Raw genomic sequence first — 25914 nt, 5'->3', positions numbered from 1 at the left:
GCAAAAGGAAAGATCTGCCATGAGGAAGGGGCAGGATGCTTGTAAGTCCTCAAGTATTACAGCAGTAGATTATTATAAAAAAAGAAAGATGGAAAGGAACTGAAACAGCCCTTCACTCATTACAGGCTGTAAAGTTATGGTTAAAAAAAGAAAAAAGACAGGAAATCACAAGTTTTTCTATGGATGTTGTATTTTTTTCAATTTCACCTAGATGGGAGGCAGTATTTTCCCTCAAAATTTGTAAATTATTGCAACTCATACAAACAGTAAAGAACCAGAAGGCTTTTTGTTTTCTAAGATGATAATGCCAGCTCTAAAAAATGCTAATAAAACGCTCTGCTGGAAAGAGGCTTATCTGATAGGGATGATATTCATGTGCACCTACTGAAACTCACACTGCTTTTTAGATTAGATTGACAACAGAGCCCTTCCCCCATCAGCTCCAGATTAATGGAATGAAGAATCCATGCATGAAGCTATGTATAATAAAGCTTGGGAGATTATGGAACAGGCTAGAAGACAGGATCAAAATTGCAACTGATCTTGATGAAGTGGGGAAATTGCCCCGATTAAAGCAGAACAAATTTAATAAAGACAAGTTGAAAGTGTTATACTTTGGAAGGTATAGCAAACAAATGCACAAATAAAAATAGGAACTCCTGGGAAAGCAGCATGGACTCACCCAGGAATTCTAACAGAAGACAGACTAGATCAAAGCCAGCCATGGGATGTTCTTGTAGAGAATATTCTGGGATATAGTTTCTGATACATTCTACATAAACCACAGGAGACAGTTACTCTGTGTTGCTTGTTAGTGCATAAAACCGCTGCTGGAGTACTGCTTTTTGGGGAAACTGGGGAGTCATGAGGGAAATGACAGCAAAAACAAAAGAGACCTAGAAAATACTAGTAAAAGAACTATGAAAGACTATACTAGTAAGGAAAGTATGATAATTCCTCTCATGCATAGAACAATCTCTTAAGAAGATCCTATAAGATCATCTGTTCTTCTTGTCAATCAGGGCTTGAAGAAAAAGTGCTTAATTCACATTGAAGAAATTCCACATAGACTCTTAGGAAAACCTTCCAGTTACGAGGGTGGTGAAGATCATGGATCCCCGACATGGGATGTTTCAAGACCCTGCAAGCTGTGCGCTGTCTAGCATGGTTCAGCTAGACCTCACCCAGCCTCACAGCAGGAGAGGTGGGCTAAAATAGCATTTTTCAGACTCTGGTCTGTGGATCCACAAAGGTCTGCTGGCTACTTCCAGGAGAAACAAATGCTAGGGTTACACAGGGGCTGGCTCTTCTGCTGGCAAAAGCGATGCGGGTCACAGGTCAAACCAGAATTGAACGTCATGATTCTTTCTTTTTTAAGGTTCCTTTCAGCTATACATCTATGACTTTGGGGTTACCAGCATTCTGAAGGGCAAAAGTTACACTTTTATAGCTGCAATCCCTTCCTTAACAGTTTTGAACTATCGTTTCTTGGGGCTTGTTCTCACCCGCCGTTTGCTAGACACCAGCAAAGCAGATCGCTGCCACACTTTCTGATGTGCTCAGCCATCCAGCTTCACAATGCCCCGCTGGAGCGGCGGGACGCGCGAACACGCAGGCCAGTGCAGCTCTGCGGGCAGACTTGTGCAGCGCACGTTTGGAGGCAGCTGCGCTCTGTCCCTAGAGTGCCCAGACACGGTGACCGCTCAGTTCACGTACAGCCACCAAAGGACATATTAAGCCTTTTATCTCTGAAAAAAACCCAGCGAACACTACCACAGATACTCTCATCAGAAGAACAACTAGCACAGAGTTAATCCATGTTTCCTTCCTAATGAGTCCCTGGCAGGTTCCTACAAATGCTCAAAGGACTTCACCTTCCCCGGGCAGCCTGTGCACACAGAGCTCTACATGCCCTTACCAAAGCACAGTTAGTATTTGAGCTGGAAACAGGGGCATGACACCTGTGGCTATCGTTACAGCATTACATGCCAGACTGCCTATCCACCAGTCTACCTGTGGGCATGCTTCCCCAAAAAAGCTATTTTGCCTATGGATATACATGTATGCAACTCCTAATGACCTCGTTTGGCACTACACATGTACCCAAGGGAAGAATTTTAATATCACGATTATTGTTTGAAAAACTTTTCTATTTTAAACCATGAAGCTGTGGGGTGAGGTCTGCTCCTATTTAGCTATCACTGGCATGGAAGGATGGGTTTCCACGGATAAGGTGGAACACCAAACAGTAACAAGCACCCCTGCGTGTTGCTGTTGCATCAACCATGGTCTCACTTCTCTAAGATCGCAACACTCACACCTAAGTCACCATTACCTAGATGTTCCAGACAACATCCTGTATGAACACGTACTCTGCAGGAAAAAAAGTCTAGTTGACTGACGTGCTGCATCTCTGTGACATTAGTGGCAGTTTAAACATTTTTGTAATTTGTTGCAGATACTGTAAAGGCTTTAAAAGACCAAGCACACAGGAGGCTTTACACCTCAAGAGTCATAAAACAGCTTCCTGCCGTGCCGATAACTAAAGCCAAAACTGTGTTCTCTGAGCGTGCCAAAAGCTATCAACATGGAAGAGCACCTGACGTAGATACTTCAACAGAAGAACAAGAGGTTAACATGCACTGTCAAAATAAAACTTCTAAAATCTATGAACTGGGCACAGTTTCCGAACGGCATGCTACGAAATGAATATATTAATGTCACTTTGCCATGGAGAAGGCAACATCTTTGCCTACTTGCTGTGGTTTTCAGAGACAGAGCATCAGGAATGTTGTGGCATGTAGCAGATTTGTCTTGCTAACAATATGCTGCAAAAGAAAATAAGCTTTGACATTAAATCACCCCCCCCATCCCACCCCACCCAAACCTTGCATTGTAGATAACCTATACATTCTCAGGATACAGTGGGAAATCATTCTATAGTACATATTTAATTATAATTTTAAAAAGTCTAACTCAGACACAATCTCTGGCCAGTAGCAAAGTATCGACACATGACCGAAGTAAAGACCTTCATTATCCCTTCACTGTAACAAACAGAAATCAGCATCTCAACAAGGGTCTCCAGGGGTATCGTATCACAACCAATCGCACCAAATAAAATAATATGCTGATTTCACAACTGAAGTTTGACAAGAAGTAACATTGCATTTGTCTTGGCGAAACGAAGCACAGATGTAACATTTCACAGGTACAGTTACCATGCAAACGCATGTTGAGTTTGTCATTGTTTTCAGCCCCAAATCACGAGTAGCATGCAGTTCTCCTGCCCCCAAAACTACTGTATTAGAGATAGTCTGGGTAATGTACCTCTTTGGTGTAACCACAGCCTGTTAGGCAAGATTATACCACCCTAGGAAAGAATACAAGCAAAACTTGATCACATGTATGTTTACACAATGTACATTTTACCATTTAAAAAAACAAAACATGTTACATAGATTCTCAAACACAGCTCTGTCGAAAATGAAGTTTTAAGCTTAAGAAATAGTTTTTAAACTACAAGGCCACCCCATTATTTTTTATGAACAATTTAAAAAGTTCCCACCCCTAAAAATCTGCCAGTATATTTCCTCAGCTGTAACAGTCTTACCCACTCTCTAATACAGTTGATCTTTGCTTGACAGCAATAACAGTTCTTACATTTCTTAAATGCACAAGGTAATGGACTCTGGGATAGTTATAGTTCTTAAATATGTAACACTGGAACAAATCCGCCTTAAACGATTAATTGGTCAGTTTGGGTGTTCCCTGGCACCACCGCTCAGGCTGGAGCTTCTGCTGTTCACTGAAGTGAGTTCTGGCTTTTGTTGGCATCAAGCTCCATAACCACGTGTGTGTGTTCAGAATTTGAGTACGACAGTGATTCACTGGATACTCTTGTACCCTGTTTGCTCAAAAACACGAAGAAGCTTTGTTTTCTGTATTCCCTCATCCAAACGTGGCTGCAGCCCCAGTGCAGCACCTCTGGCCAACACAGAACTATTGGGATGCAAAGTAGAATTTTCTAATTTTTTTCTTTTTTGTAGTCATTTAAGCAACTGCAATGGGTTTAAGCAACTGCAACAGCAGACTTAACTTGCAGGGTCTTTATTAGAGGGTTACCATCTTCCTCAGCATTACACAATGGAGCCCTTTGAAGAAGACAAATGAATTGATTGAATCCTTGTGGCCAACGTCCTCTGTAAGTCCTGTAGTACATTTTGACCAGACGTTTCTCCATTCTTGTCGTACAACAGCTGTTTGAAAGCTTCGTTTTCAATGAGGACCATCATATTTTTCAGAAAGTAGCCTTCACAATAGGAAGATAGTTCTGTGACTCCAAGAAACTACGAGAAGTGAAATCAGAGAAAAATAACCATTCTGATAAAACCCACTCAGCAAACACAGTGCATAAGAGCTGCACACAAACAAATACACAAGCTAAGCCTTTCAGACAGGCACAGTAATGCTTACAGGTGTACACACATGGAGAGGAAGGACTTAATCAAACAGTATTTTATGCTGATGATTCTGGTAAAAATTCTATGCTATAAGGCTCTGGTTGTTAAGGAAACAAACTTCCAGGGGCTGAGCTTTCCTCCCTTGGAAATTGGTGGGAGTTTTACCACAGAGTTCACCAGACCCATGATTTCATGCAAGAGGTTACACCCTAAACCTACAGGTTTGGGAAAACATACTACGGACCATTCCATGAATGCCATCCTTAGCAAGGATGGGACATACGAGTGCCATGGGACAGAAACCTGTCATGCAGAGTTTCATGCTTTGAGGAATCTCTGTAGGAGAAATGGAGGTTTGTAGAGCACATGGCTTGGGCTGTCAGTACCTCCCTTGCATTGGGCACTGTGTCAGGATAATAGGGCAGGGATACTGTAATGTGTGAGCAAACCTTAAACACATGAGTGAAAATGTATGAGCAAACCTTAAGTGACCTGTACTGGTTATCTGATGGGTGACCCATACTGGTCATCACCCACTGGCTAGATCCTGTGGTCATAAAAAGAGTATAGCTGTGATATTCCACTATAGGTGTAACTGCGAGCCACACAAGTGTAGACAGCAGTGCTCAGCCTGTCCTCCTGCCCAAGAAAGACTGCTAGGTCCGAGCTCTGAGTAAAGCAGGAACCTTTGGCTGCAAGGTGCAGCCTGAAGGGCCAGAAGTGCTGGGGCATTTCAGAGCTTTGGGTGCAGTCTGGAACAACTACACAGCAGTGTCACCTACTACCACCTTATCACATTCAGAACTAAGAATGGAAATGGTTAATAAATAAACAAACAAACAAAAAAAAAAGAAAAGAAAAAAGAAAAAAAAAAACAGACTAGGACTAGGTAGGACCTGTCTTCCCAAGGACAATGAATGAATTTAACTTGATTTCAAACCATGCAAGTTTTCATCAGATTATGAACGCATTGTTTTGCAAGTGGATGTGACAGCATGTGAGTGAATCTGTATTCTTCTCTGAAACACCATTCATCCCCATTCATTACTTCAATATATTTGTGGGACTGAGGAAATAATGTACTTTTTCTGATTTGTTCTGAGGCCCAGATTGCAATCTATGCAAGTGCTGAGTGTTTTAGGCATGTATTTGAAAGTCCAAATGATTTTGTTGGGAGTTTGGGGGCATTCATGTAAAACACAACTGGAATCTAGTGGTAACTAATCAATCACCATTATAAATCCAATTTGCCCAATTACTTAATTTCTTTCTGGAAGTAAAGAACAGTGACAAAGGCTGTGACAAATGAAATCCTTAAAGTGATACTAATCAAATGACTACCTTTGATGTTGGGCCCAATGCTGTTTAGTATCTTTGTAAATGATCTGGATGATGCAATCAAGCATACTTTGATGAATTTTGACAATGATACCAAACTGAGTGGGGAAGCAGACACTTCAGAAAGGAGAACCACCCTGCAGGAGGACCTCAATAGGCTGGAAGAGTGGGCTAACAAGAACCTTATGAAGTTCAACAAGGACAAGTGTAAGGTCTTGTACCTAGCAAAACATAATCCAGGAGTGCAGCACAGACTGGGATCTACCCAGCTAGGGAGTAGCTCTGTGGAAACAGACCTGGGGGTTCTGGTGGACAAGAAGCTCAATATGAGTGAATAGCGTGCTGCTGTGGCAAAGAAAGCCAACAGGATGCTGGGTTGCATCAATAAGGACATCACGAGCAGAGATAAAGTCATTATCCCACCCTATTCTGTGCTTGTGGGGCCACACACTTTGGTCCTCGCTATGCAAAAAGATGTGGACAGGCTGGAGAAGGTCTAGGGAAGGGCCATAAAGATGATCAAAGGACTGGGAAGCCTGCCATATGAGGAAAGGCTGACAGAACTGGGTGTGTTAGAGTCTTGAGAAAAGAAGGCTTAGGGAGACCTTAGCACCATGTTCCAGTATTTAAAGGGTGGCTACAAAGAAGATGGAGAGTCCCTTTATACAAGGAATCATACGGGAAAGACAAAGGTCAATGGGTACAAGTTACTCCTGGGGAGATTCTGATTGGACACAAGAGAAAAATTTTTCATAGTGAGAACAATCAGCCATTGGAATAATCTCCCCAGGGAAGTGGTGGATTCCACAGATCTGGACACTTTTAAGATTCAGCTGGACAGGGTGCTGGGCCATCTTGTCTAGACCATGCTTTTGCAAGAAAGGTTGAACCAGATGATCCTTGAGGTCCCTTCTTACCTGGTATTCTATGATTCTATGACTCTATGTTGCAATTTGAAGAATGGCAGGCCCACAGGGACACCACAGATGATTTTAATACTCTCAATTCAACTTTTGTAAATGTGACCAAATCCACATTGTCTCATCTTCCTACCAGTACTTCACCTCTTTAACCCAGGATCTCAACCTCTTGTTCCTACAGCTCCTTTTACACAGCTCACCACCGTGCTAAATACTGTTCTACAACCTAGCCCCCCGCCCCCCAGATAGCTTTCCAAATCTGTGTTCACTTCATGCTATGCTTCCACCAAATCGTATCTTTCAATCATGATGACAAAGGCCGTGCTCGGTGTATCTCTGGGCCAACCTGCTTGTACATCCCCCAATGGAAAGGCAGGTCTCATCATCCCCCGAGTTCCTGCAGGTGCAGCTGAGCTTACAAAGTAGCAAGGACTAGAAATGGTACCCACAACAGGAGCAAGTTACTGAAGACCTGCTCCTGGCTGATGTGGTGGTTCCTGGCTTCAGTGCCTGCTCACCTTATTCCCATCCTTACTGTGGTCTAACATGAGCTCCTTCTACACTTCAAAGAGCAACATGGAAAGGCAGATGGTTGGCTGGCAAGCTGTGCTTGAGCTTGCATGTAAGCTCCTTTGGCTCATCAGGACCATCTGGCCTCTTCTGCCACATACCATTATCGCGTATTCACAGAACAGACAAATGAAGCTACTGAGTGACGGAAGCACTCTGGGCAGAACAGTCTGTGCTCAGATTAATCACCTGCACATCACACAGACCAGGAGCAAAAAGATGGGAGTGTCTTCTCTGAAGACAGCTTAATAGAGATGTATCTGATCTAGCTTTAAATGTGTGAGTTCAGGTCCTGGAAACCTTCTAGCTATAGCAGTATGAAGCTTAGCCCTGGTAATTTACTGGAAGCAGGGTAAATTAGCCCATGCAGAGCTCTAGGGTGATGTGGCTTAAGTAATTCCAGAAGTCAAGATTTCATTCATAGCTAGCGTGGTTATCTGTAATGCACTACCCATGTCAGTGCAAACAGGACCCTGGCTTTAAAAGCCTCTCAAATACACCATTTCCATGGCCTCTGTTGGGAGATGTAGGCACAAAAAACTTGCAGGCTTGGGGCCCTTACAGGTAAACAAGGAGCTGGATTTAGCCACTGTGTTTGTTCAGTTCCAGCATCAGCAGTGTACAAGTCCCTCAGACAGGTCTAAAACTCCATGTAAGAAATTTCTTCAATCAGGACGAAGCCGCATTTCACAATTCAAAGAAAACATGTGATTTTAAAACAAAATTATTCATTTTACTTTTAGTAACAGTAATACAAATTGAGAAGTTCCCACACGAGCTACAAGATAAATCAAGTGTTTTTCAAAACATTCCTGCACAGCTGATTTTTTTTTGCTATTACAATAAACGGACCTGCAGATATACCCTATTTCTTATTCATTTTATAGGTGGACCTTTATGCTATTTCAAACACTGATTGCACGTTATCTGTACATCAAGACCTAACATTACTACTCTCTGTAGGAAATACCTGATGATGGGAACGGAGGTCAGATCTGCAGGGGTTTGGAGCAATCTGCGGTATTACCCTGTTCAATCAAACCTCCATGTCACACTGCACCATTTTATCTTTTGTATAACCATGTAAGTTATAGAAAAAAACATCTAAGGAATGCTTTAAAATATTTCATTGCAACTATTTGTATACCATTTCAGTCTTCCAAATGAAAGTCTAACTACTAAGCACACAAGAGGAGGAGAAAAACTGAAACTAATCAATGTGGCAACCACCTCCATCAATGAGCAAAAATAGGTTTTCTAGGTCAAAAAATTCCATGCTTTTATGCCTAATGGCTTAGGCCCCCTCACAAGCTAAGTAAATAATTTGATTCCAATAAGAAGCTGCAAATCTCTCCTCTCCCAAGACATAAAGTTCTCATTACCGTCCTTGCACAGCTCTGAGATGTTGCACTTTGCCATATATATTGACAAACTGTCATCAGCATTGAGTGTATCACCCCAGTGGGCTTCAGGTGGGAAGAAAACGGGAAACTGCAATGGGAAAATGCAGCTTGGACGGTGAAAGAGAGGTGTCTTATTCACTGAGGTGATTCCTGTTGAATAACTCAGCAGTTTGGGTTGCCATGATAAGGGATAGGTCTGCCACACAGTGGTACACTCATTGAGTTTGAACAACTTAGGGGGTGAGAAGTTGCCACTGATGCTCTTATTCTACGTGATTTAGGACTGTCACTATGCTAGGTAGCCATCAGCCATTCAGTCCCAATAAACGAATGACAAATCTTAAATATGTAACAAATGTACTAAGCATATGATATATGTATCACTACTTATTGTAAAACTTGACTTACGAGTACGATGACAGACACATAACATGCAAGCATATGTGGTTATTTTTACCTTGGCATGATTATAAATATCCACGCAGTTTTCTGTATTAATGCTTTTTGCACAAATGATCTCACAGTGTCGTTGTAAAGCTTCAAGCTGGAAAAATTTAGCAGCAGAGAGAAGCTAAAAAAAAAATAAAAAAAAAAGAGCAAGGAAAAAAGTCAAAACTGCTGAGTGATACAGAATCAGAGTTTGCTTCTTTACTGTTTCATTTTTTTTTTCTCTGCCCCTGCTTCAGTTAGTGTGAAAGTACTGACAGTCACAATGAGAAGATCACTTGATTGCTTCAACTCTTTGTAGTCCCCTCTGGATGACACTGTGGGAAGCTGTACAGACAGACCGCTATGGGCTGCTCAGATCCACATGCTGGCTTTGGAATGGGGGGGGTGTGAGAGAGAGAAAAAGGAAATGGCAGCCTGGAAAGTCTTTGGTCACTTTGCAAATATGACTCTGCAAGGAGAGATCTGCAATTACATTCCAGAAAAAAAGGGTTCTGGTTCAGCTGTTCCCCAAGCTCTGGCTGAATCGAGCACCTGGGCTGGACATAGGGATGTCAGCAGAAGGGCCAGGACCAAGAACCAGATGATGACCATCCTGGGCAGTCTTAAAAATCTAGAGAGGCACTAAACCTCAAACCTAATAGCTCAGCAGGCTCGAGGAAATGGAATCAGATCTCTATATGCTCCTTGCTCTAGCTGGTGAGCAGCAGTAAGGTCACGTATAGGCCAAGGTCACTGAAACACTGGCTTCGTGTTACTTCAAGGAGCGGGTGCACGGCAGGATACAATGCAAAAGCACTGCCAAGTTAACACTCATGTTAGTGTCGTGTCTGTATCGCTGCATGGCTCTCCTGCCATCAGGACTCAAGCCAACTTCTCGCTTTGGCCCTGCACCCACCCTATGGATATACTGCCCGGACTGGCGCTGCCTTGGGATCTCTGCATGCCACTGTACACTGTGACCTGAAGCCTGTGGAGGGAAAAATACTTAAATTCTGAGTTCTCCAACTGATTTCAGTGGTGCTAAGATCTCCCCTATTGCTCCCTTTCTGTCCTTTTGCAGTAGAGAAAAAGAATTTAATTTTCTGTCTTTCTGTGGTAGGTCATTGCCTCTGGCTCTCCCCCTCTGGCTTAGGAAGCAGGTTGGGGTTCTTCATTGCTTGACACCTTGCTCTAACCCAGCCAGGTCTCTTAGGCCAAGCTGTTCAGGTGTTTAGGCATTTACATGTCCCTTACTATCTAGGACTGCATGACAAAAAGCTATCCTGTGAACCCCAAAAGAGCTCTCACGCTGCTAGGTAAAAGCGCTGAGGAACAAACCCCTGAAACTTCCATGACATTATTCTGACTTCTCCTATGCAGTCCGCTCAAGCTCTGTTTTAAGCCCATAAATAAATCCAAGTGCTAGAAATCTGCAGTGCTGATGTGATAGCAGCCAGCTGGCCCCAATTATGAATTGCAGTAAAGATTTCTGTGGAGTATTTCTGGTGCTTCTTGTTATCATATTTGTAATAAGGCAAGTTGCTAAATGGAGTTTTGAAAGATAAAGCCAAATCCTATTCCAGCTGCCTCTGTGGCTCAAGCAGTCACGTGCTGATTTGTAATTATTTTAAACTGTGAGGAACCGTGGCCAGATCTGTTATCAACAGATCAATCAATCAGTCATACAGTCTTGAGTCACAGAAGTTTTGAGATGTCACAAAAGTAGAGCAAGCAGTCAGCTGAACTGCAGCACAGGCTTTTTAACAGTCTAGGTGACAACACATGCATTTCTATAAAGCATTGCACTGCCTAGTCTAAGACTCCTTATTTCAGAAAAGGTTAGAAATTCAGGAGCTTCTTTCAAAACTACGAGTGAAATAGAGAATCAGTGACCTTTTGCTGTAAAGCTCAGAAAGTCCATGTGGGTATGCTTAGTTAGAAATCCACCACCTGCGCTGGAGAGGGATAATTTCAGTCTTCACCAGTTCCATCCTCTGGCTACCAGCAGGGTTGGTACATATGTCCCTGTACCCATCAGAATTGATACACCCTGGCCACTTGCATCCCAAAGAAGAGTCGCTCCCAGTTTCTGCTTAGCAGTACTTTTGTAAATGCCAAGGCTCACATGGATGCCCCAGACATGAGTGTCATAGGGACAGACCAACTAATGTAGGCAACAATAAAACATCATGGTGGCAGACTATAATCTGTACGCTGATGGTTATCAGCTATTTAAGTTGCTCTGATTTTACTATTTACTGTCCTGCATTCTTTTTGGCTGCCATAATTTGGTGACTGTCAACAGGAAAACTCCCTGAACCATTGTCAAGAATTTGCTCAGTATCTCTTAGTTCTATATAGTTGTTGGTGGTAGCCTGATCATAGCTGGCAACAACAGCACACAGTATTTGGAAGAGGGTACAGGCTGTGGATGTGTGGCTACACTGAAGGCTCAGCCAGCTCCAGTTGACTTGGTTTAGCTTTCACAAATGGGCACAACGGCACTGGAGGTTTTACATCCAGTGAGAAGGGGGCAAAGAAGTCTCTATATGTCAGGGAGAAGCCTAAGGTTTTATTCAGAAAACTTGACAGTCACATACTTGAAATTAAACTAAACTGTGATTCCAGTAGGATTTCTCACATGCTTAAATCCACCTACAGGCCCAAGAATTCTCCCGAGCGAAGAACCAAACCGGATGCCTTTACACTGCTGAGATAGGTGTGGACATGTAAGCCTGAGCTAATAAACCAAAAGTGAGAGCGTGGCAGAGGGAAGCTGACCAGCCCAGCTGGAGCAGAGCATCTTGCCTATAAGGCTGAGAGAGAGAAAGGATGGTATACTACGCTGCTGGAGTTGCTTCCAGATTTTGGTAACAGCAGCTTTGCATTTCCTTGGAAGAGCCTCTCAAAGCATCTAACTAGATATTTTTATTTCAGATACTTTTTTTGCTTGATGATCATGATTTTTCTACTCCTTCTTCTCTGACAATCAGCTTCGTACTGGCAGAAGTAACCACAAGCCACAACTGGCAGAGAAGGAGATTAAGTGTCTCCCGCAGGACTGCAGACAGTCTGAGCACTCCAGGTGAGGCACTGCTGGCTCTTACAGGAGTGTTCATGTCTTGTCCAATGGCCATGTGCCCTTGGGTGAATGGTACACAGATCACTTAGCATTGCTCCCGCTGCAATTAAGATAAATGTCTCTTACCTCCATGATTTCATTATTTTTAATCAGGAGTGACTCTGCACCTCCATAATAAAGATACTGCATAACCAGCTGTAATAAAACAAAGGGAGTGTTTATAAAAAGCAATCCAAGACATCAGGGAACAGAAGGTAATGTAAAGGTTTCAGGCAATACCCAAGGCTCTCAGCTACCACCAAGGATTTGTAGGTAAAACTGGCCCAATCCTCTTGATCTCAAGCTGTATTTGGTTACTCTCTCTCTCTCTCTCTCTGCACAGTTCAATGTTACCTTCTTACAGGTAGTCTAGCATCTTAATGCTCACCGGCCACATTGTCCAGACTTTCTGGTGAGCTCCAAACAGTTTGCAAGAAGCTGATTAACTCACTCTGAATTTTCAGTGTATTTCTCAGTATGTTAAGTACATCTTGATTCAGGAAAATATAGCATATATAATGGTTATTCCCTTATTCCTTCCCTGGCAATGGCATCCCCACCTTCACCCAGCTGTGTGTGGGCATGCATGGATAATGAGAAAGAGTGGGGGAGGCTCTGCACTGTGATAGGAGCCAGCTAAGATCCCTCTGCAGTGAGCTTCCAGCAAGCCTAAAGTTACTGTAGGCAGCTGGGAATTATCTGCAGCGGTAACAGTCAATACATGGAACTGTCTCAGCTCTGACTCAAATAGAGGGAAGCATATACATGTATATGCTACAGATACAGAAAGCAAGGTCTGTTTTTCATGGCAAAAAATTGATTGAACAATACTGTTAAGGAAGGGAATGAACTGTGTCTTTTCCAAGCCTGTCCATTAAAAACAGAAAGAGCTAACAAGATAAAAAAGAATCATGTGCTTTACCTTGACATGCACTGCTTTGTCTGCGTAGCTCATATAAGTGAAATGCATGCTATTGTGTCTGGTCGGGCAATCAATAGCACTCTGCAGCTTAGTGTATGAATGGAGATGAAGCCTGTGCTCATGAAACCACTACTCTGAGCTACGTGCTTATCAAATACATACATACTAATTTGGATAGGGCATGATGTTCCTATTACATGTTCCATTCAAATCTGACATGAGAACTGACTTTACCTGAAAGATGGGGTACTTCACATAGTTGATCTCAATACAAGTACTATCAGATGAGGGCTTGCTAGACAGCAATGCTTTAAACCTAAATAAAAAGGAGCAAGATTGAAATACCAGCCCAATTACCTCTGTGAAGAAGTACAGTAAAGTGGAAGGACAGCACCAGCTCTTACAAAAACAGTACACTTGAAATGAATGGATTTGTCACCAAAAAGCATCAAGATTTAGACACTGACATAAAGTGCAATAAGCCTCTCTCTTAGGAGATTTCAATTTGCCATTTTGGAAAAATACGTCTAATATCACAGTGGAACAAAATGTACATATGAAATTCAGAGTCTGTAATGATGCATATTACAAAACCAAAATATATTTTTTTCTTGAAGGCACCATGACTTTTTAGGAAGATTTAACACATTTTAAAACTGCACATCTTCTTTTTTGAAGGAGATAAATTTTGGCCTATGTCCATTATGCTCCTTTAAAAAAATGGTTTGGAACAAAATATTAAAACAACTACACTAAGACTTTTAATGCTTCTATGCAAGCTCAATACAACTGTGTAAGATGAGGCAGGAGAGAAAACTGGATAGGTTGCTGTTCTTTGATTATCAAAACCTGAAATTCAGGCACAATTTTCAGTAAAAACCCTACATTTTTAATTAATAATTGCAGACTTATATGAGACGTAAACATATGTAGCAACCTATTTCTCAAACCCAGGTATTCCCATTCAATTAGAAGGCAAAAATGGGAAATGCGCTGTTGGATACATCTGCCCCTGTACTTCCTCTGTTTGGTAATTCATCTGACCTTCCAGCGGCAGTGCGAAGCTTGGCTTATCTATCAAGACCAGCATATGCTGGATGGTAACCTTTTCCATACCACGACTGCATCTTGTTAATTAAAATATGGACAACAACTGATTTCCTTTCATTAGTGTCAAGTTCTATTATGAACACAATTTAGTAGGTTTAAAGCTGGAGTTTGGAACATGTTCATACCTCTACTAATAAGCTCAAAACCAAAATACCCATTTTTTTAATTGAAAGCAGGGTCAGATACTGCAGTTGCTTTATGCAAATCTCTTTGTGCTGTGGGTTGGCAGCATGACTAGCATCAGTTCCCACATTGCTCAAACCACCCAAACTCAGTGGCCTGCCCTTGTCACATCTTGAAATAAGCTCTTACGGACAGCCAGATGAATTTGTTTAAAAGTACACCTTTAATTATAAAGCTGCATAAAATTAAGGTTTGTGAGCAACTTTAAGGTTGGGTTGAGTTGGGTAACCCATGTCCAGCCTTCTGAGCACAGGGAACAGACTATAAATACTTCCTTTTGATACAGTATGATACATTTTGTAGTTATTTAGTTTTATTTAAAAAAAGGTCAAATGAACTGTGTGATAGTAGCTTGTTTTTCCTGGAGACCGCATACAAGGGCAAACAATTATTAAGAATCAAAATATTGAGACTCTTCTATGATTAAGGGCTGGACACAGCAATGAGCTCCATGCAAACATGCCTCAGTGGAATGAAATCAGATGCATGGCTAGAAGCATGGAGCATTTACTGGGTGGGAATCTAGCGATGGGAGCATTTGTCAAATGTCCTGCAGATCAACCAGAAACAAGTTGTTGAGATGTTCTGCTTAGTGAAAACTTGAAGACTGGGCCACTAGCCCTCAAAGAATCTTAATAGCAGCCAAAGGGGTGTGGGGGTGGGGGTAGGGAGGGGAGCAAAACCACAAAATCAAGTTCTATTTTTGTTAAAGATCAGAAATGTCTCTATATTTTACCTTGGTGATGCAGTAAATAGCAATACTCTATGTGCATAAAATGGTCTTCCTTCCACCAGAAACGTAACATCTGACATCTCTTTGTTGTTAAGAAAATGAGGATCTAGAATCACAAAAAGAAGGAAAAAAAACCCAGTAACTTTGGTTTGGAAGACATGATGAACACACAGAATATCTTCCTGTTTTGACAAAAGAAGACAATAGTGTAAAAGGGTATTCTTTTTAATGAGTAAAGCCCATAAAACTGTTTTGGACAGCCTGAGACAGAAGCCCCTTAGACAGCCACGTGGAGTTCAGATGAAGGGAATTCAAAGCTTTGAAGTCCGTGATGACCTTTTCTGAGATGACAGCCAGCTGTCCCTACCATACAGAGCTGGCACAGCCTCTCGGCTCTGCTACCCAAAGCAAACTGCAGCTGAACAGATGCTGGAGGGTCATATATACCCTATGATGCCCCTCTCCCTGCACAGGGAAGTCCTCATGCCAAGTGGAAGAGGGAAAATTACTGGGGTCTTCTCTCAGTCATGTTACAACTACTCAGACTCTGTCAGCAGGGCTGGAAGAACTGTGCCACTGTAGCATCACCCACAGCCAGCTACGGTGGTCTGAGATGCGGACAGATGTTTGGCTCCGGGCCCCAGCCCTGGAACTCAGCCTAATATCAGCAACACAGACAAATCTTTGCAGATTTACAGTTCCACTCTAATGCACCTGATTTTCCTCCTGATTCCAACAGGAGTTTCACGTCAGGCTAAGTTTGGGACCCTTCCTTTTTCTAGTTCTGCCTTTCAAATCCAAGCTTTTCTCTGCCTCGTGCTCCCCCAAGCACCCAGCCAGAGATGCAGACTTCCCACAACCCTCTCTGGAGAACCAACAAGTATCTTCAAGTCACACTTACCAAGGCGAGAGGTCTGCTTCCGCTTAATTTCAACAAGCTTTGGAATAGGGTAGGGTCCATAGCAATGAGTGAAAATAACAGAGAGCTGCTGGCTGATCACTTCATTCTAAGCAGAAGAAAACAAATACATGCAATGTAAGCTTAGTATGCAAGGTAAGATCAGTATGCAAAGGAGATGTTATGTTGTTCTGAAGAGCTGCCTGTTTTGAAGGTGAAGAATATGATTGCTGAAGCTTTATTAAAAATCAGAGTTTAGGATTATCAGTATTTGTTAGAAACCGCAATTCTCATTCACTCGACTGCCATGTCTCCTGGAGGAATCAGTTAAAACAAAAAGTCCTTCTCTTGGACCAGAGGTCTTCTTTCCCAACAAACTCCAGCCCCTGTCCCCTCTGTAGAAACAAAGCTACTTTACAATAGACATTTAATTTCATTTGCACACTTACTGTACCGGAAAATGACTTTTTGTTGCTTTTTGAAAAATCGTCATCAGTCATGTTTTAGAAAACCAGAGCTACAAACAGATGTAGCTGCACAGCCTGCATGCATTTCTAAGTGCAACAGTCTCACAAACAGACCCTCCCTTACAGAGTGACTGAAGCATCACAGTCTGCCACTGATTCTCCTCATCCAATCCCATATTTCATGAATGTGTTCTCACACTGCTGGCACTGGCCTGGGCATCACTGTCCTGAGGAAGCCACCAGACCTTCACAGAACCAGGTCTGGTCCATGGCCTTACCCAGACTCTGAGGCTGAGGCACACACAAGACACCTCCCTAAGCGCCTAAGCAACTTGCGTCTTCATATGCCTAAGCTGCAAGGGTAGTGAAATGGATTTAGTGCTTAACTACCCAAGTCATAGCCAAAAGCAAGATTAAAAATCTTTGGCACATTTTATCATATGCTTTGGTGGTAATTGGAGCAGGTCTAGCCAACTTCAGTGGTACCACATCTTTTAACTACCCTCTTGGTTGGTGATTCCCTTCCACAACAGGAAGCCGTGACAAGATGAGGCACTTAGACATGAGAGGGTCCAAGGCCAAGGAGATGTGCAGGTAAGGAACAAGAAATTTCTTAATGTGAAAATTTGAAGATTATAGATGTTACACTAAAAATACATCCAGGCTTACAGGGCAGGAATTGAAGCTTTCCTTTCTGTGAGCACATTTCAGCTCAGATCTAACAGCAACGCTCCTTAAGTCCCAGGAGGGATGGGGAGGAGTGGCAGAGATCCTGTAATGACTCCCGTACTGAATCTAATCAAACAGGGTGGGAAACGGTTGAGCTGTGCCCTCACAGGCACATGCTGATGTCAAAGGAAACTACACGCGCTTGCCCGCAGGCAGGAGTTGGCTCCTATTACTACGTCACATGTAGCACTGAGAGGAATGCTAAGATAAGAGAAATCCTGATACAAAGAGACACCTTTTAGCGGAGTGCAGCAGGAACTAGCCCTCGGAGAGGGGCTCGCTGCTGTGGCTCTGAGACAAGGAGGACGTTTCACACCGCGAGCATCCCTGTTCAGCATCTTCCAGCCAGAGCTCTGCAAAGTGCTTCACAAAGGCAGTGAATCACAGGGCGAAAAGAAAAGGAAGATTTAAGGCCAGATTTAAAGAAGGAAGTGACTCAACTGCCGGGAGGGCTGGGGGGAGAGCTCTAGACAGACAGGGCAGAAAGAGCAATTGCTTCTCTGCTCGGAAGGGCTGTGCCGAAGCGCTGCAGCCGACTGAGTCAGCCAGGGAGGAGCACGTCTGGGGGGACACTGATTACCAGCAGGGCAGCTCCCAGTTGGATCCAGCAGATGCTAAGAAGTCAGTAAATACAATGGAGGATGGGGATAATTCCGTGGTTCCAAGCAGAGGGAAGTTTCCGGAGAGGAGAGGTGCAATTGGAAGAGCAATGCTCACCTTTACCTGCAGTGAATGAAAGCAGAGTAACTGCACAAAGAGGATAGCAACCAGCAGCTCCCTCTTGAATCTGCTGGGGGGCACAGGTCCTGTCTATGCCACTGAGGTCACAGCTGTGCCTGGGCAATAGCTTTTAAAAACACACATCAGCATCGATAAAGACAATGCATCTCCTCCTTCCAGGGTGCCTGTGGGAACGTGCTGATGGAAAATCTGGGTATTGACCTCCCAGTGCATTGTTAGGAGCTGGAGGTCTCACTCACCAGTCCAAGGCACAGCACCACATACCAGGACATCCAGGTGCACTGAGAGGAGGAAGAGGCCAAACCCAGTCACACAGCTGGGAAAAGAGGATCCCTGATCATAACTCCAACCAGCGTGATGAACAGGTCACACACGTGAACAAGCCCATGGCAGCCTGCCTACACTGGCAAGGCGCTGCCAGCTCCCTGGGTCACCAACAGGGCACAAACCCTGCGGTGTGCAGATACAAGCTCGTTATAAAGCCACCTTGCCACTGACTGCCCACAAGCTCATGAAAAAACTGATGTAAACTAAACTCTAATTGGCTCAAGATGTGATATATTCACATGAGAGATGCTTAAAAACCCTGAGACACAGAACAGAGATGGGACAAAGAGAAAAGAGACCGAATGATCGGCACATCAGAGAAAGCAGGGCCACCAGACAGACAGATGCACTGTGGAGCTTCAGACCTCCAGCGCAGGACACTGATCTCATTTGGCAGAGAGGAGGCTGCAGACCTTTGGCTTCTGTCGATAACATTAAATACAACGCTGCCACCGAAAGGCCAACAAAATGTGCTCCACTAGAAAGCTGAAGCACATGCTCAATTAGGGTCATCATCGCTAACAAACAGTTTTCTCCCCAAGACACCGGGAGGGGAGCGGTGAGCTCTTAGAGCACAGCAAGCTCGCTTTCCATACCATGCTGCACACAGCCAAGCTCACAGGGCTGTGGCCCTGGATCTGCTCCCCACAGAGCCTCTGCTGCTTTTACCAATAAACCAGGCAGAAAGAGGCAGCAAAGAGGAGACAGAAAAGGGGTGCTTTGACTGCAAGTGGATGGCTGGGGAAAAAAATAGGTTTTTTAAGCCAGATGCTGCTCTTGGAGCAGGCTGAGCTGGGCTGCCTGTGAAGGAACTGGGAACAACTGCAAGAGTCCATGACCTGGGGCACCAGCATTGCTCTGGCAAGGAGGAGGCCATGTCCAGCCTGTTGAACCTTCCTCTTCACACAGTGCCCACACTGTGAAGCTCAGAAGCTGCCCTGGTTACCACATCCATTACAGTTATGCACCAAGCTAGATAATTCTTCCCCATTTATCCTATTGCCCTATCAGCTGACTGTGAAAGAACAGCTGTAACAGCTTGCTGTAGCAGTTGTGGGTGGCGATATTAACACTGGAAGAGAAAACCAAAGTTTGTTTTCTTGCTACAGCTTGATGTTCGAAAACATTGTGCCAGGATGTGCGAAGCTGAGATCTGGAGTGAGGCCAGCTTTCCTTCAGACATGGGCGTTCATCTGCAGTCAAAGGGAGCCAATGCACATCATCTACTGTGGGAGGCGGAAGAAAGCTTGGCATAGGATATAATAAAAATATTTACTCAACCATGGGGTAGTTTACAGATAGGCAAGAGGGAATGGGGAACAACAGTGAATCTTCTGAGGAACACAGTGCTTCCAGCAGAGAGTTGGTAGGTGAGCAAGCAACTTTGCTTTGTAGATACAAGCCGTCTCCTGACTTAAAAGCATTCTTCAGCAGAGATCTAAAGGAATTCCCCACCCCTGGTGAATGCACTTGAACTGTGAGGGGAATTCATAAATTCTTTTGAAGCAAAGCTGAAGGTTTTCAAGTTGCTGGACCAGAGATGACTAGTTGATTGATCTGAAAAGAGGTGAAGCTATGTGGGGAGTGCAGGGGTATTTTTTCCTGAATGTCTGCCTGATGAAGGTCTGTGGCAGGACTCAGGAAAGGCTCCTCCAAACTTCAGCACACACCCTGGGAGAGCTTGCTCCATTCCAGCTTACCCAGTTCAACCTAGCCTAGGTTGGGTTGAACTTAGCCATTCTGGGGTGTGGTCCTACATGGTACTGGACACAGCTGGGAAATGCATAGCCAGTTTCCTCCTGTACCTGTGTCATCTTAGTGGCTATGCTTCATACTATCAAGAGGAAAACTTGGGTCAGATTCAGCAGTTAGGCTAAGGTTTTGCTCTTCTGTCACCACACTTTGCTTCAGCTGCCTCTTCTTCATAGGCTCCCCCATTCTCACACCACATCCCTCTGGACTGCTCAAACCCCACTGCTTAGTTCTCCTTACTAGCCTGTAGGTATCCCACCACCTCCGTGTGGCTGCCCTCCACAGTGATAACAAGTTAGGCTGCTTTTCTTTGCCTCTGAAATCCCAAGCGGTACTTTGGGGTTTCCTTCTATTGATGTTACCCTCACCAGCTCAGCCCCATTAACACCGTTTTAATTTAAGTGTGCCAGGCCCTCAAATTCCTCTACCACAAAGCCCCAAAACGGAAAGCTCACCTCTTACTTACAAAAGTTACACACTTACTCTTCCAGGCTCAGTGTCTGCTTGTTAATACATATATCTCCCCAGCAAACAGAGAAACCACGCTGCTCGGGGGACAGGCATGCTGGCAAGGGTATCTTTTCTTTCCCTGGTACTGAGGATGCCGGAGGTACCCAGGTCTCCACTAAACGCAGAGTGGTAGAAGTGCTGTTTCTAGTCACCCATCTCACACATGGTCCCCAGCAGCTTTTCCAGCGGTGGTGGAGTCTCAGGATACCCTGGCGCCCATTGAGGACACATCCATGGACTTCCTTCCACAAGGAGACCCTTGAATTATTCCTCTGTTATGCTCCCTCTCTTCCCAGCAAGGGCCGATAAAGAGCGAAGCAACAGAGAGGGCTTTTTGCCCAGCCCTGAGGGATCAAACACTACGAGACTTTCTTCGCCGTCTCCCTGAACCTTCTCCATCCCGCCTAGGTGTTTCCGCTACAGTCCTCTTGCATAATTCACTTTTGCCAGCTGCCTCAAAACTGATTAAATGCCACTTTAAAGGGTCTCTCCTAGATGATTAAGCAGCACACACATAATTAATGTTAGTCAACAGTTGCAAAGGTAGGGAAGCCCCAGAGGCTGGAGATACAGTTAGAGGCAGTGAACTGTGTAACAAAATGGGTTTTGTTAGTGCTGGGCTCAAGTCCTTCCACTGCAAATACAAACGGAAAAGAATTAATCACAGGTAAGGCACAAATGGACCCTTCAGTTAACTTCTGGGAAAGCTGCCAAGTCTCCCTTTCAACAGGCTCTTTATATCCACAGCTGTGCATTGTATGTAAAAAGCTCAGATCCCCGGGCACAGTCTAATCCCTGGGTGAGAGCCCAGAAAAGGGCAGGTGTCACATCCATGGCATTTATTTATTGTAAATGAAGAAACGGCTCCTGCCTCTGGCAGGGAAACATTTTAGAAGGCAGACATAGGGTAGAAAAAAAAAAAAATCAAACCTGTGTTAGTATGAAGCCGAATCTACGCTATGAAAACACGAGACAGGGTTAAGAGTCTGTTAACATGCCACTCGGTACCTGGCGTTCACATCTCACATGGAGAATGCACGACGTACATGTGTGGATAACTTGCGTCCTGGTTACTCTGAACTGTTTAGACACAGAAGTACTACAAATGACAACGGGCAACATTACAGATTGCTGCCATTACTTGAAAACTGTGAAACCTGCCTTACAAAATCACTCAAAGCCCCAGCCAAAAGATCAATCACCAAGCACAGGCCGGGCACCAGCTGACGCACAGAAGGGCGTTAGCCACTTTGTGGAACCTGTAAGTGGGCACCTTAGCATCCTGGAATATCTTCAGGGTTACTTTTAGTGCAGGTTTTGGTGTGCCTGTCTCCTCTGCGGAAAGTCCACATCCTTCTTCAGTTAAAAATAATTCATTCATCAGCCAAAATATTCCATTTTCAGGTGTTAATTTTTTCAAGAAAGGTAAAATATTATGTGGAGAACAAGTATTTTAATGAAACCTGTTATTATAGTAAAACCTCAATTTTCTGTTGAAAAGCAGTTTAACAAGGAAGTAAAATTTCACCCAGCATAGAGGGGTCTTTCCTGATCTGTCTGTTCCCAGGCAAGAGAAACATGCACAGCACTCTCCCAAGGGAGGGCTTTCCTCTGGGAGTTGCCTGTGACCCAGCGCCCGCCCAAGCGCCACACACCATACGGGGCTCACCGCTCTGCTCTGCCCTAAGGCCTTCCTGCACAACAGGGTAGTCTGGCTGCATACAGCGAAACGCACCTCCACTCTAGCCCATCTTAAACACTCATTCCAGCCCATCATGAAGCAGAGGACAAAAAGGGGAAATTTCTAGCTCCATCTTCCAGTGCCACTTTCTAGGTCACATGCAGACCTCGGGGAAAAGCTGACGTTTGCTGACCACCATGCCCGGACTTTGTAGAACAGACGCGCAAGCTGAGTCTGTTGACATTCTCTGAGGAACCTCTCTGGACATTTTAGAGGAATTAAATCCAGAAAGACCACATCAATAAAGAAAAAGAAAGCCCATCTCAAGCTTCAGCTTTTGAACATTTTGCTGGAATGTAGCAGGCAGGTGTTTCAGCATGCTTTCTCTTTGTTGGAGACATTAATTTTTTTTCCCAATAGTTACTGCATCTATGACGGACACTACATGTTGCTGTTTCTCAAAAGATAGATTAACTTCCCCCTCCCCGCACCCGCCAAACTTTACTTTCTAAAAGATTTTGGATTCCAAGTGGCTAAGTTATTGCTGAAAGAGTACTTTAGCTTTTAAACTATATAGGCTAGGTTTCTCAAGATACCCACATGCCTGAATCCTTTTGGAATTTTAAAAACCGGTTATGGTTTTGAATTGTTATTTGTTTTCAATGACTGTGAACTCCAGACTGATGGCTGTTATTCAAAAAGCTCAGCTTTCCAGAAGAGCCTGTGTGCTCCTGCAGGTTTCTTCAGCTGCCTATAGGTGCATTTGTAGAGGTTGGGAAACTCTGCAGGAATTGTAAATTCTGAGGAAACATCTTTGCAAAGTAATTTCCTGTATCTTTCAACAAGCCTGGCTGCAGAGCGTGATCAACACCTCGCTAATGGGCTAAATTTTAAAATAAATGACCTTATCACGGACAGAAACTGATACGAAGGATGAAGAGAGAGCTGCAGAACACAACTGAGGAATGGTGGTGAAGGATCCTTCCCCATGACTTTTCAAGCTGATTTTGTCTTGGACAATACACTAGCAGGAATACTTGTAGTCCTAAACCAAGTCTTCCTGGTGTGAAGCACATCCAGTGTCAGGCGGAGCTTCAGACGCTTCAGCATGTGCGCTCAATGCACATGTGGATTAACACACACTTCAGCGACTTGTGCCCACAAAGGGTCCAAGGTAATGGCAAAAGAGCGGATCCTTGCCCATACTACAGGGGGAAGTGAGGAAACTGTAAGAGATTATACGGAACTAAAAGACTGTAGTTTTTCTTGAAAACTAGGCCAAGGACAATCTGATGTAAATTGCTGTATGCAGAAAAAGCAGTGGATGAAACTGGCTCATAACTTCATACTACTGGCAACGGTGCTGGCTCATCTGCATGGGTGATTTTAATGACAATTCAAGCTCATGCAGAGCTCTGGAGTGGAACGTAAAATCAACCTCCTCTGGAGGCCAGAAGTGTTTAACTTCCAAGGTTGTGGTTTTGAGTCTCTCTCTTTCAGGCTGTGGAAATACCAAGATCAATTTGAAAGAGCTCCAGGATTTTCATAGCCAGAAGATGAAGAAGCATCCCTAGTCATTTAGCACATTATCCTCAGGAGAATCTTCCTGCAAAAATGGAAGAGCTGACCTGCAATCCCTGCCCTGGGCACTCCAATCCCCCAGTTCTGGGTGCATCCTCCAAACAGCTCTTTTAAAAGTCTCTATTTGGGCAGGGTAGGAGGGAGCAATCTCCAAGCTGTGACCAGCCCTCAAGTACATCCACTCCTCAGGCAAATATGGTCCTCTGGCATGGGGCAGGAGGGCAAGCCAGCTGAGGGCCAAGCTCAGGCAACACAAACATCAAGCTCAGCTGGAGGCAAAGCAGAGCTTCCAGTGAGAAGTTTGGGAGGGTTTCCCCAGGCGAAGAAGAGGACAACACAGATACCAACACAGGCAGGAATTCAGCTGCATCTTCCTATCCTTCTTCTGTTACAAGATCTCCAGTGTCATCTTAGCTTTGAGGGACTGCTCTATGAAGCAGCTGAAGTTTAGCTCAGGGCTGCTCGCTCCCAGAAGTATCTCTCTGGCTTTTGTCTCACACAGCCCTGTCCAAACCACTTCTATCAGGCTATGTTTGCGTGCTCGCCTGCCAAAGAGATTCAGTCCATCCCAAAATGGCAGTGCCTTTCCTGCTCATCTGGTGGCCCAAATCCACCACCATGTCACTGACATTAGAGCTTTCCCTGTCTGAGTTTTGCTTGCTCTTAGGAAAGTGCCTTAAACCAAGCTCTCTGTGTCCTTTGCACTGATGCTGCTTTCTCCAGAGTACCTCATCTCTGGTCTTTGGTTCGGTAATGACCCAAACTCACTGCATGACAGTGGGAACCGTGGGGGAGCAAGTGTAGGGCGATACTCTGCCTGTTCTCACAGCTCTGCCTCGCCAGCATGGAAATACTGCCACTTCTTCGCTCTCCATCCAATTCTCAGCGGTGCAGCTGATAAAGACATTTACAGGCATGAAAAGAAATGAAAGTGCTCCATCCCACTGGAAGCCACCAGGAGCTGGGTATTGAACCTTCATTTGTGCTTTTGGAAGTCTTCCTCCAGGGCTTTAGTGCAGCAGCGAACAGATGATGTGCAATCTATTCACTGTTCTTACCCGTTTATTTCACAGCTTGAAGAGTGGCAATAAAACTAGGGACTTCAGCTCAGCCAGTTTTGCCTGATTTGCCAATTTTTGTTGACATTCTACATTCCAGCATCAGGACTTCTGCAAATTTTCTTTCTATTTTTATTTCTACTGTCAGTATTCTGGCACATAAATGGGAGTGGAGTGCCACGCTGCCAGACACCAGCATCAGTGCTGGCTGGTGGCACAACCCCCCCATAAACCTTCACATCTGGACCCTCTAGAACAAGCATTTTAAAAAGCCATCTATAAGACAGAACGGATTCCTTATATCTGATAGTATTCTTGTACGTATTGGTTGTCAGAGATTCTGAGGCAGAGACTGTCACTCTACGAGGTGCTGAAAATTTGCCCGTTTAATTACCTCAATTTCCCTGTTCGTAACGGAAGGATAAGATCTTCTTCCATGTCTCAACTCATTAATATTTGTAAATTGTTCTGAGATTATGGGATAGTTGGAACTATTTATAGGAATGCAAAATGCCATTTCTATTAGGTGCAAGTTGCCAAGCAATTAAAAGATACTGAGTGTCACAATATGTAGCAAATGGGACACCTTTTTTTAAATCAGCCAAGAAATACTAAGTGTCTCTGTGCCTCCTAGTTGCTTATTTTATACTTTTTGCCCTGAAAAACTCATTAAGGAAATGTACTGGGCCAGACTGTGATGTTGAGCAAGAGCTGTAATCTCTCTCAAAGTTCCCTGCCCACAGGGAAAAGGACGCCCATGTGGGCAAATCAAACTCCTCTCCCTACAGTTCTACAAAATGCAGAGCTTTATGATTTGCTGCTGAAAGAGAGGGATGTGAACCACAGTTACAGCCCCTCTACACCTCTTAAAGGACATTTCCTTTCTGTGGGTACACATAAAGAACAGCCTCTGCTCTTGGCCCTTCCAGAGAAGGGGAACATAAGATCCTTTGAATCTCAGCTTTCCTCGGCTGCCTT

General features: G+C 44.0%; 1 protein-coding gene across 1 annotated transcript in view; it reads right to left on the bottom strand.

The window, feature by feature from the left end:
* Positions 1-2932: 2932 nt before the first annotated feature.
* ABTB3 (ankyrin repeat and BTB domain containing 3) overlaps positions 2933-25914 on the bottom strand; it is a 197469-nt gene continuing 174487 nt past the window's right edge. Inside the window, exons 13-18 of the mRNA XM_080393300.1 lie at positions 16094-16199; positions 15196-15298; positions 13401-13482; positions 12332-12400; positions 9152-9265; positions 2933-4349 (exon numbers count right to left, since the gene is read on the bottom strand). Of these exons, the coding sequence (XP_080249426.1) occupies positions 4140-4349; positions 9152-9265; positions 12332-12400; positions 13401-13482; positions 15196-15298; positions 16094-16199 (684 nt within the window). The 3' untranslated portion in view covers positions 2933-4139. The remainder of the gene's footprint in view (positions 4350-9151; positions 9266-12331; positions 12401-13400; positions 13483-15195; positions 15299-16093; positions 16200-25914) is intronic.

Source organism: Falco punctatus (assembly GCF_963210335.1).
Source record: "Falco punctatus genome assembly, chromosome: 6".
Taxonomy (NCBI): Eukaryota; Metazoa; Chordata; class Aves; order Falconiformes; family Falconidae; genus Falco; species Falco punctatus.
This window is presented reverse-complemented; position numbering and strand designations above follow the sequence as displayed.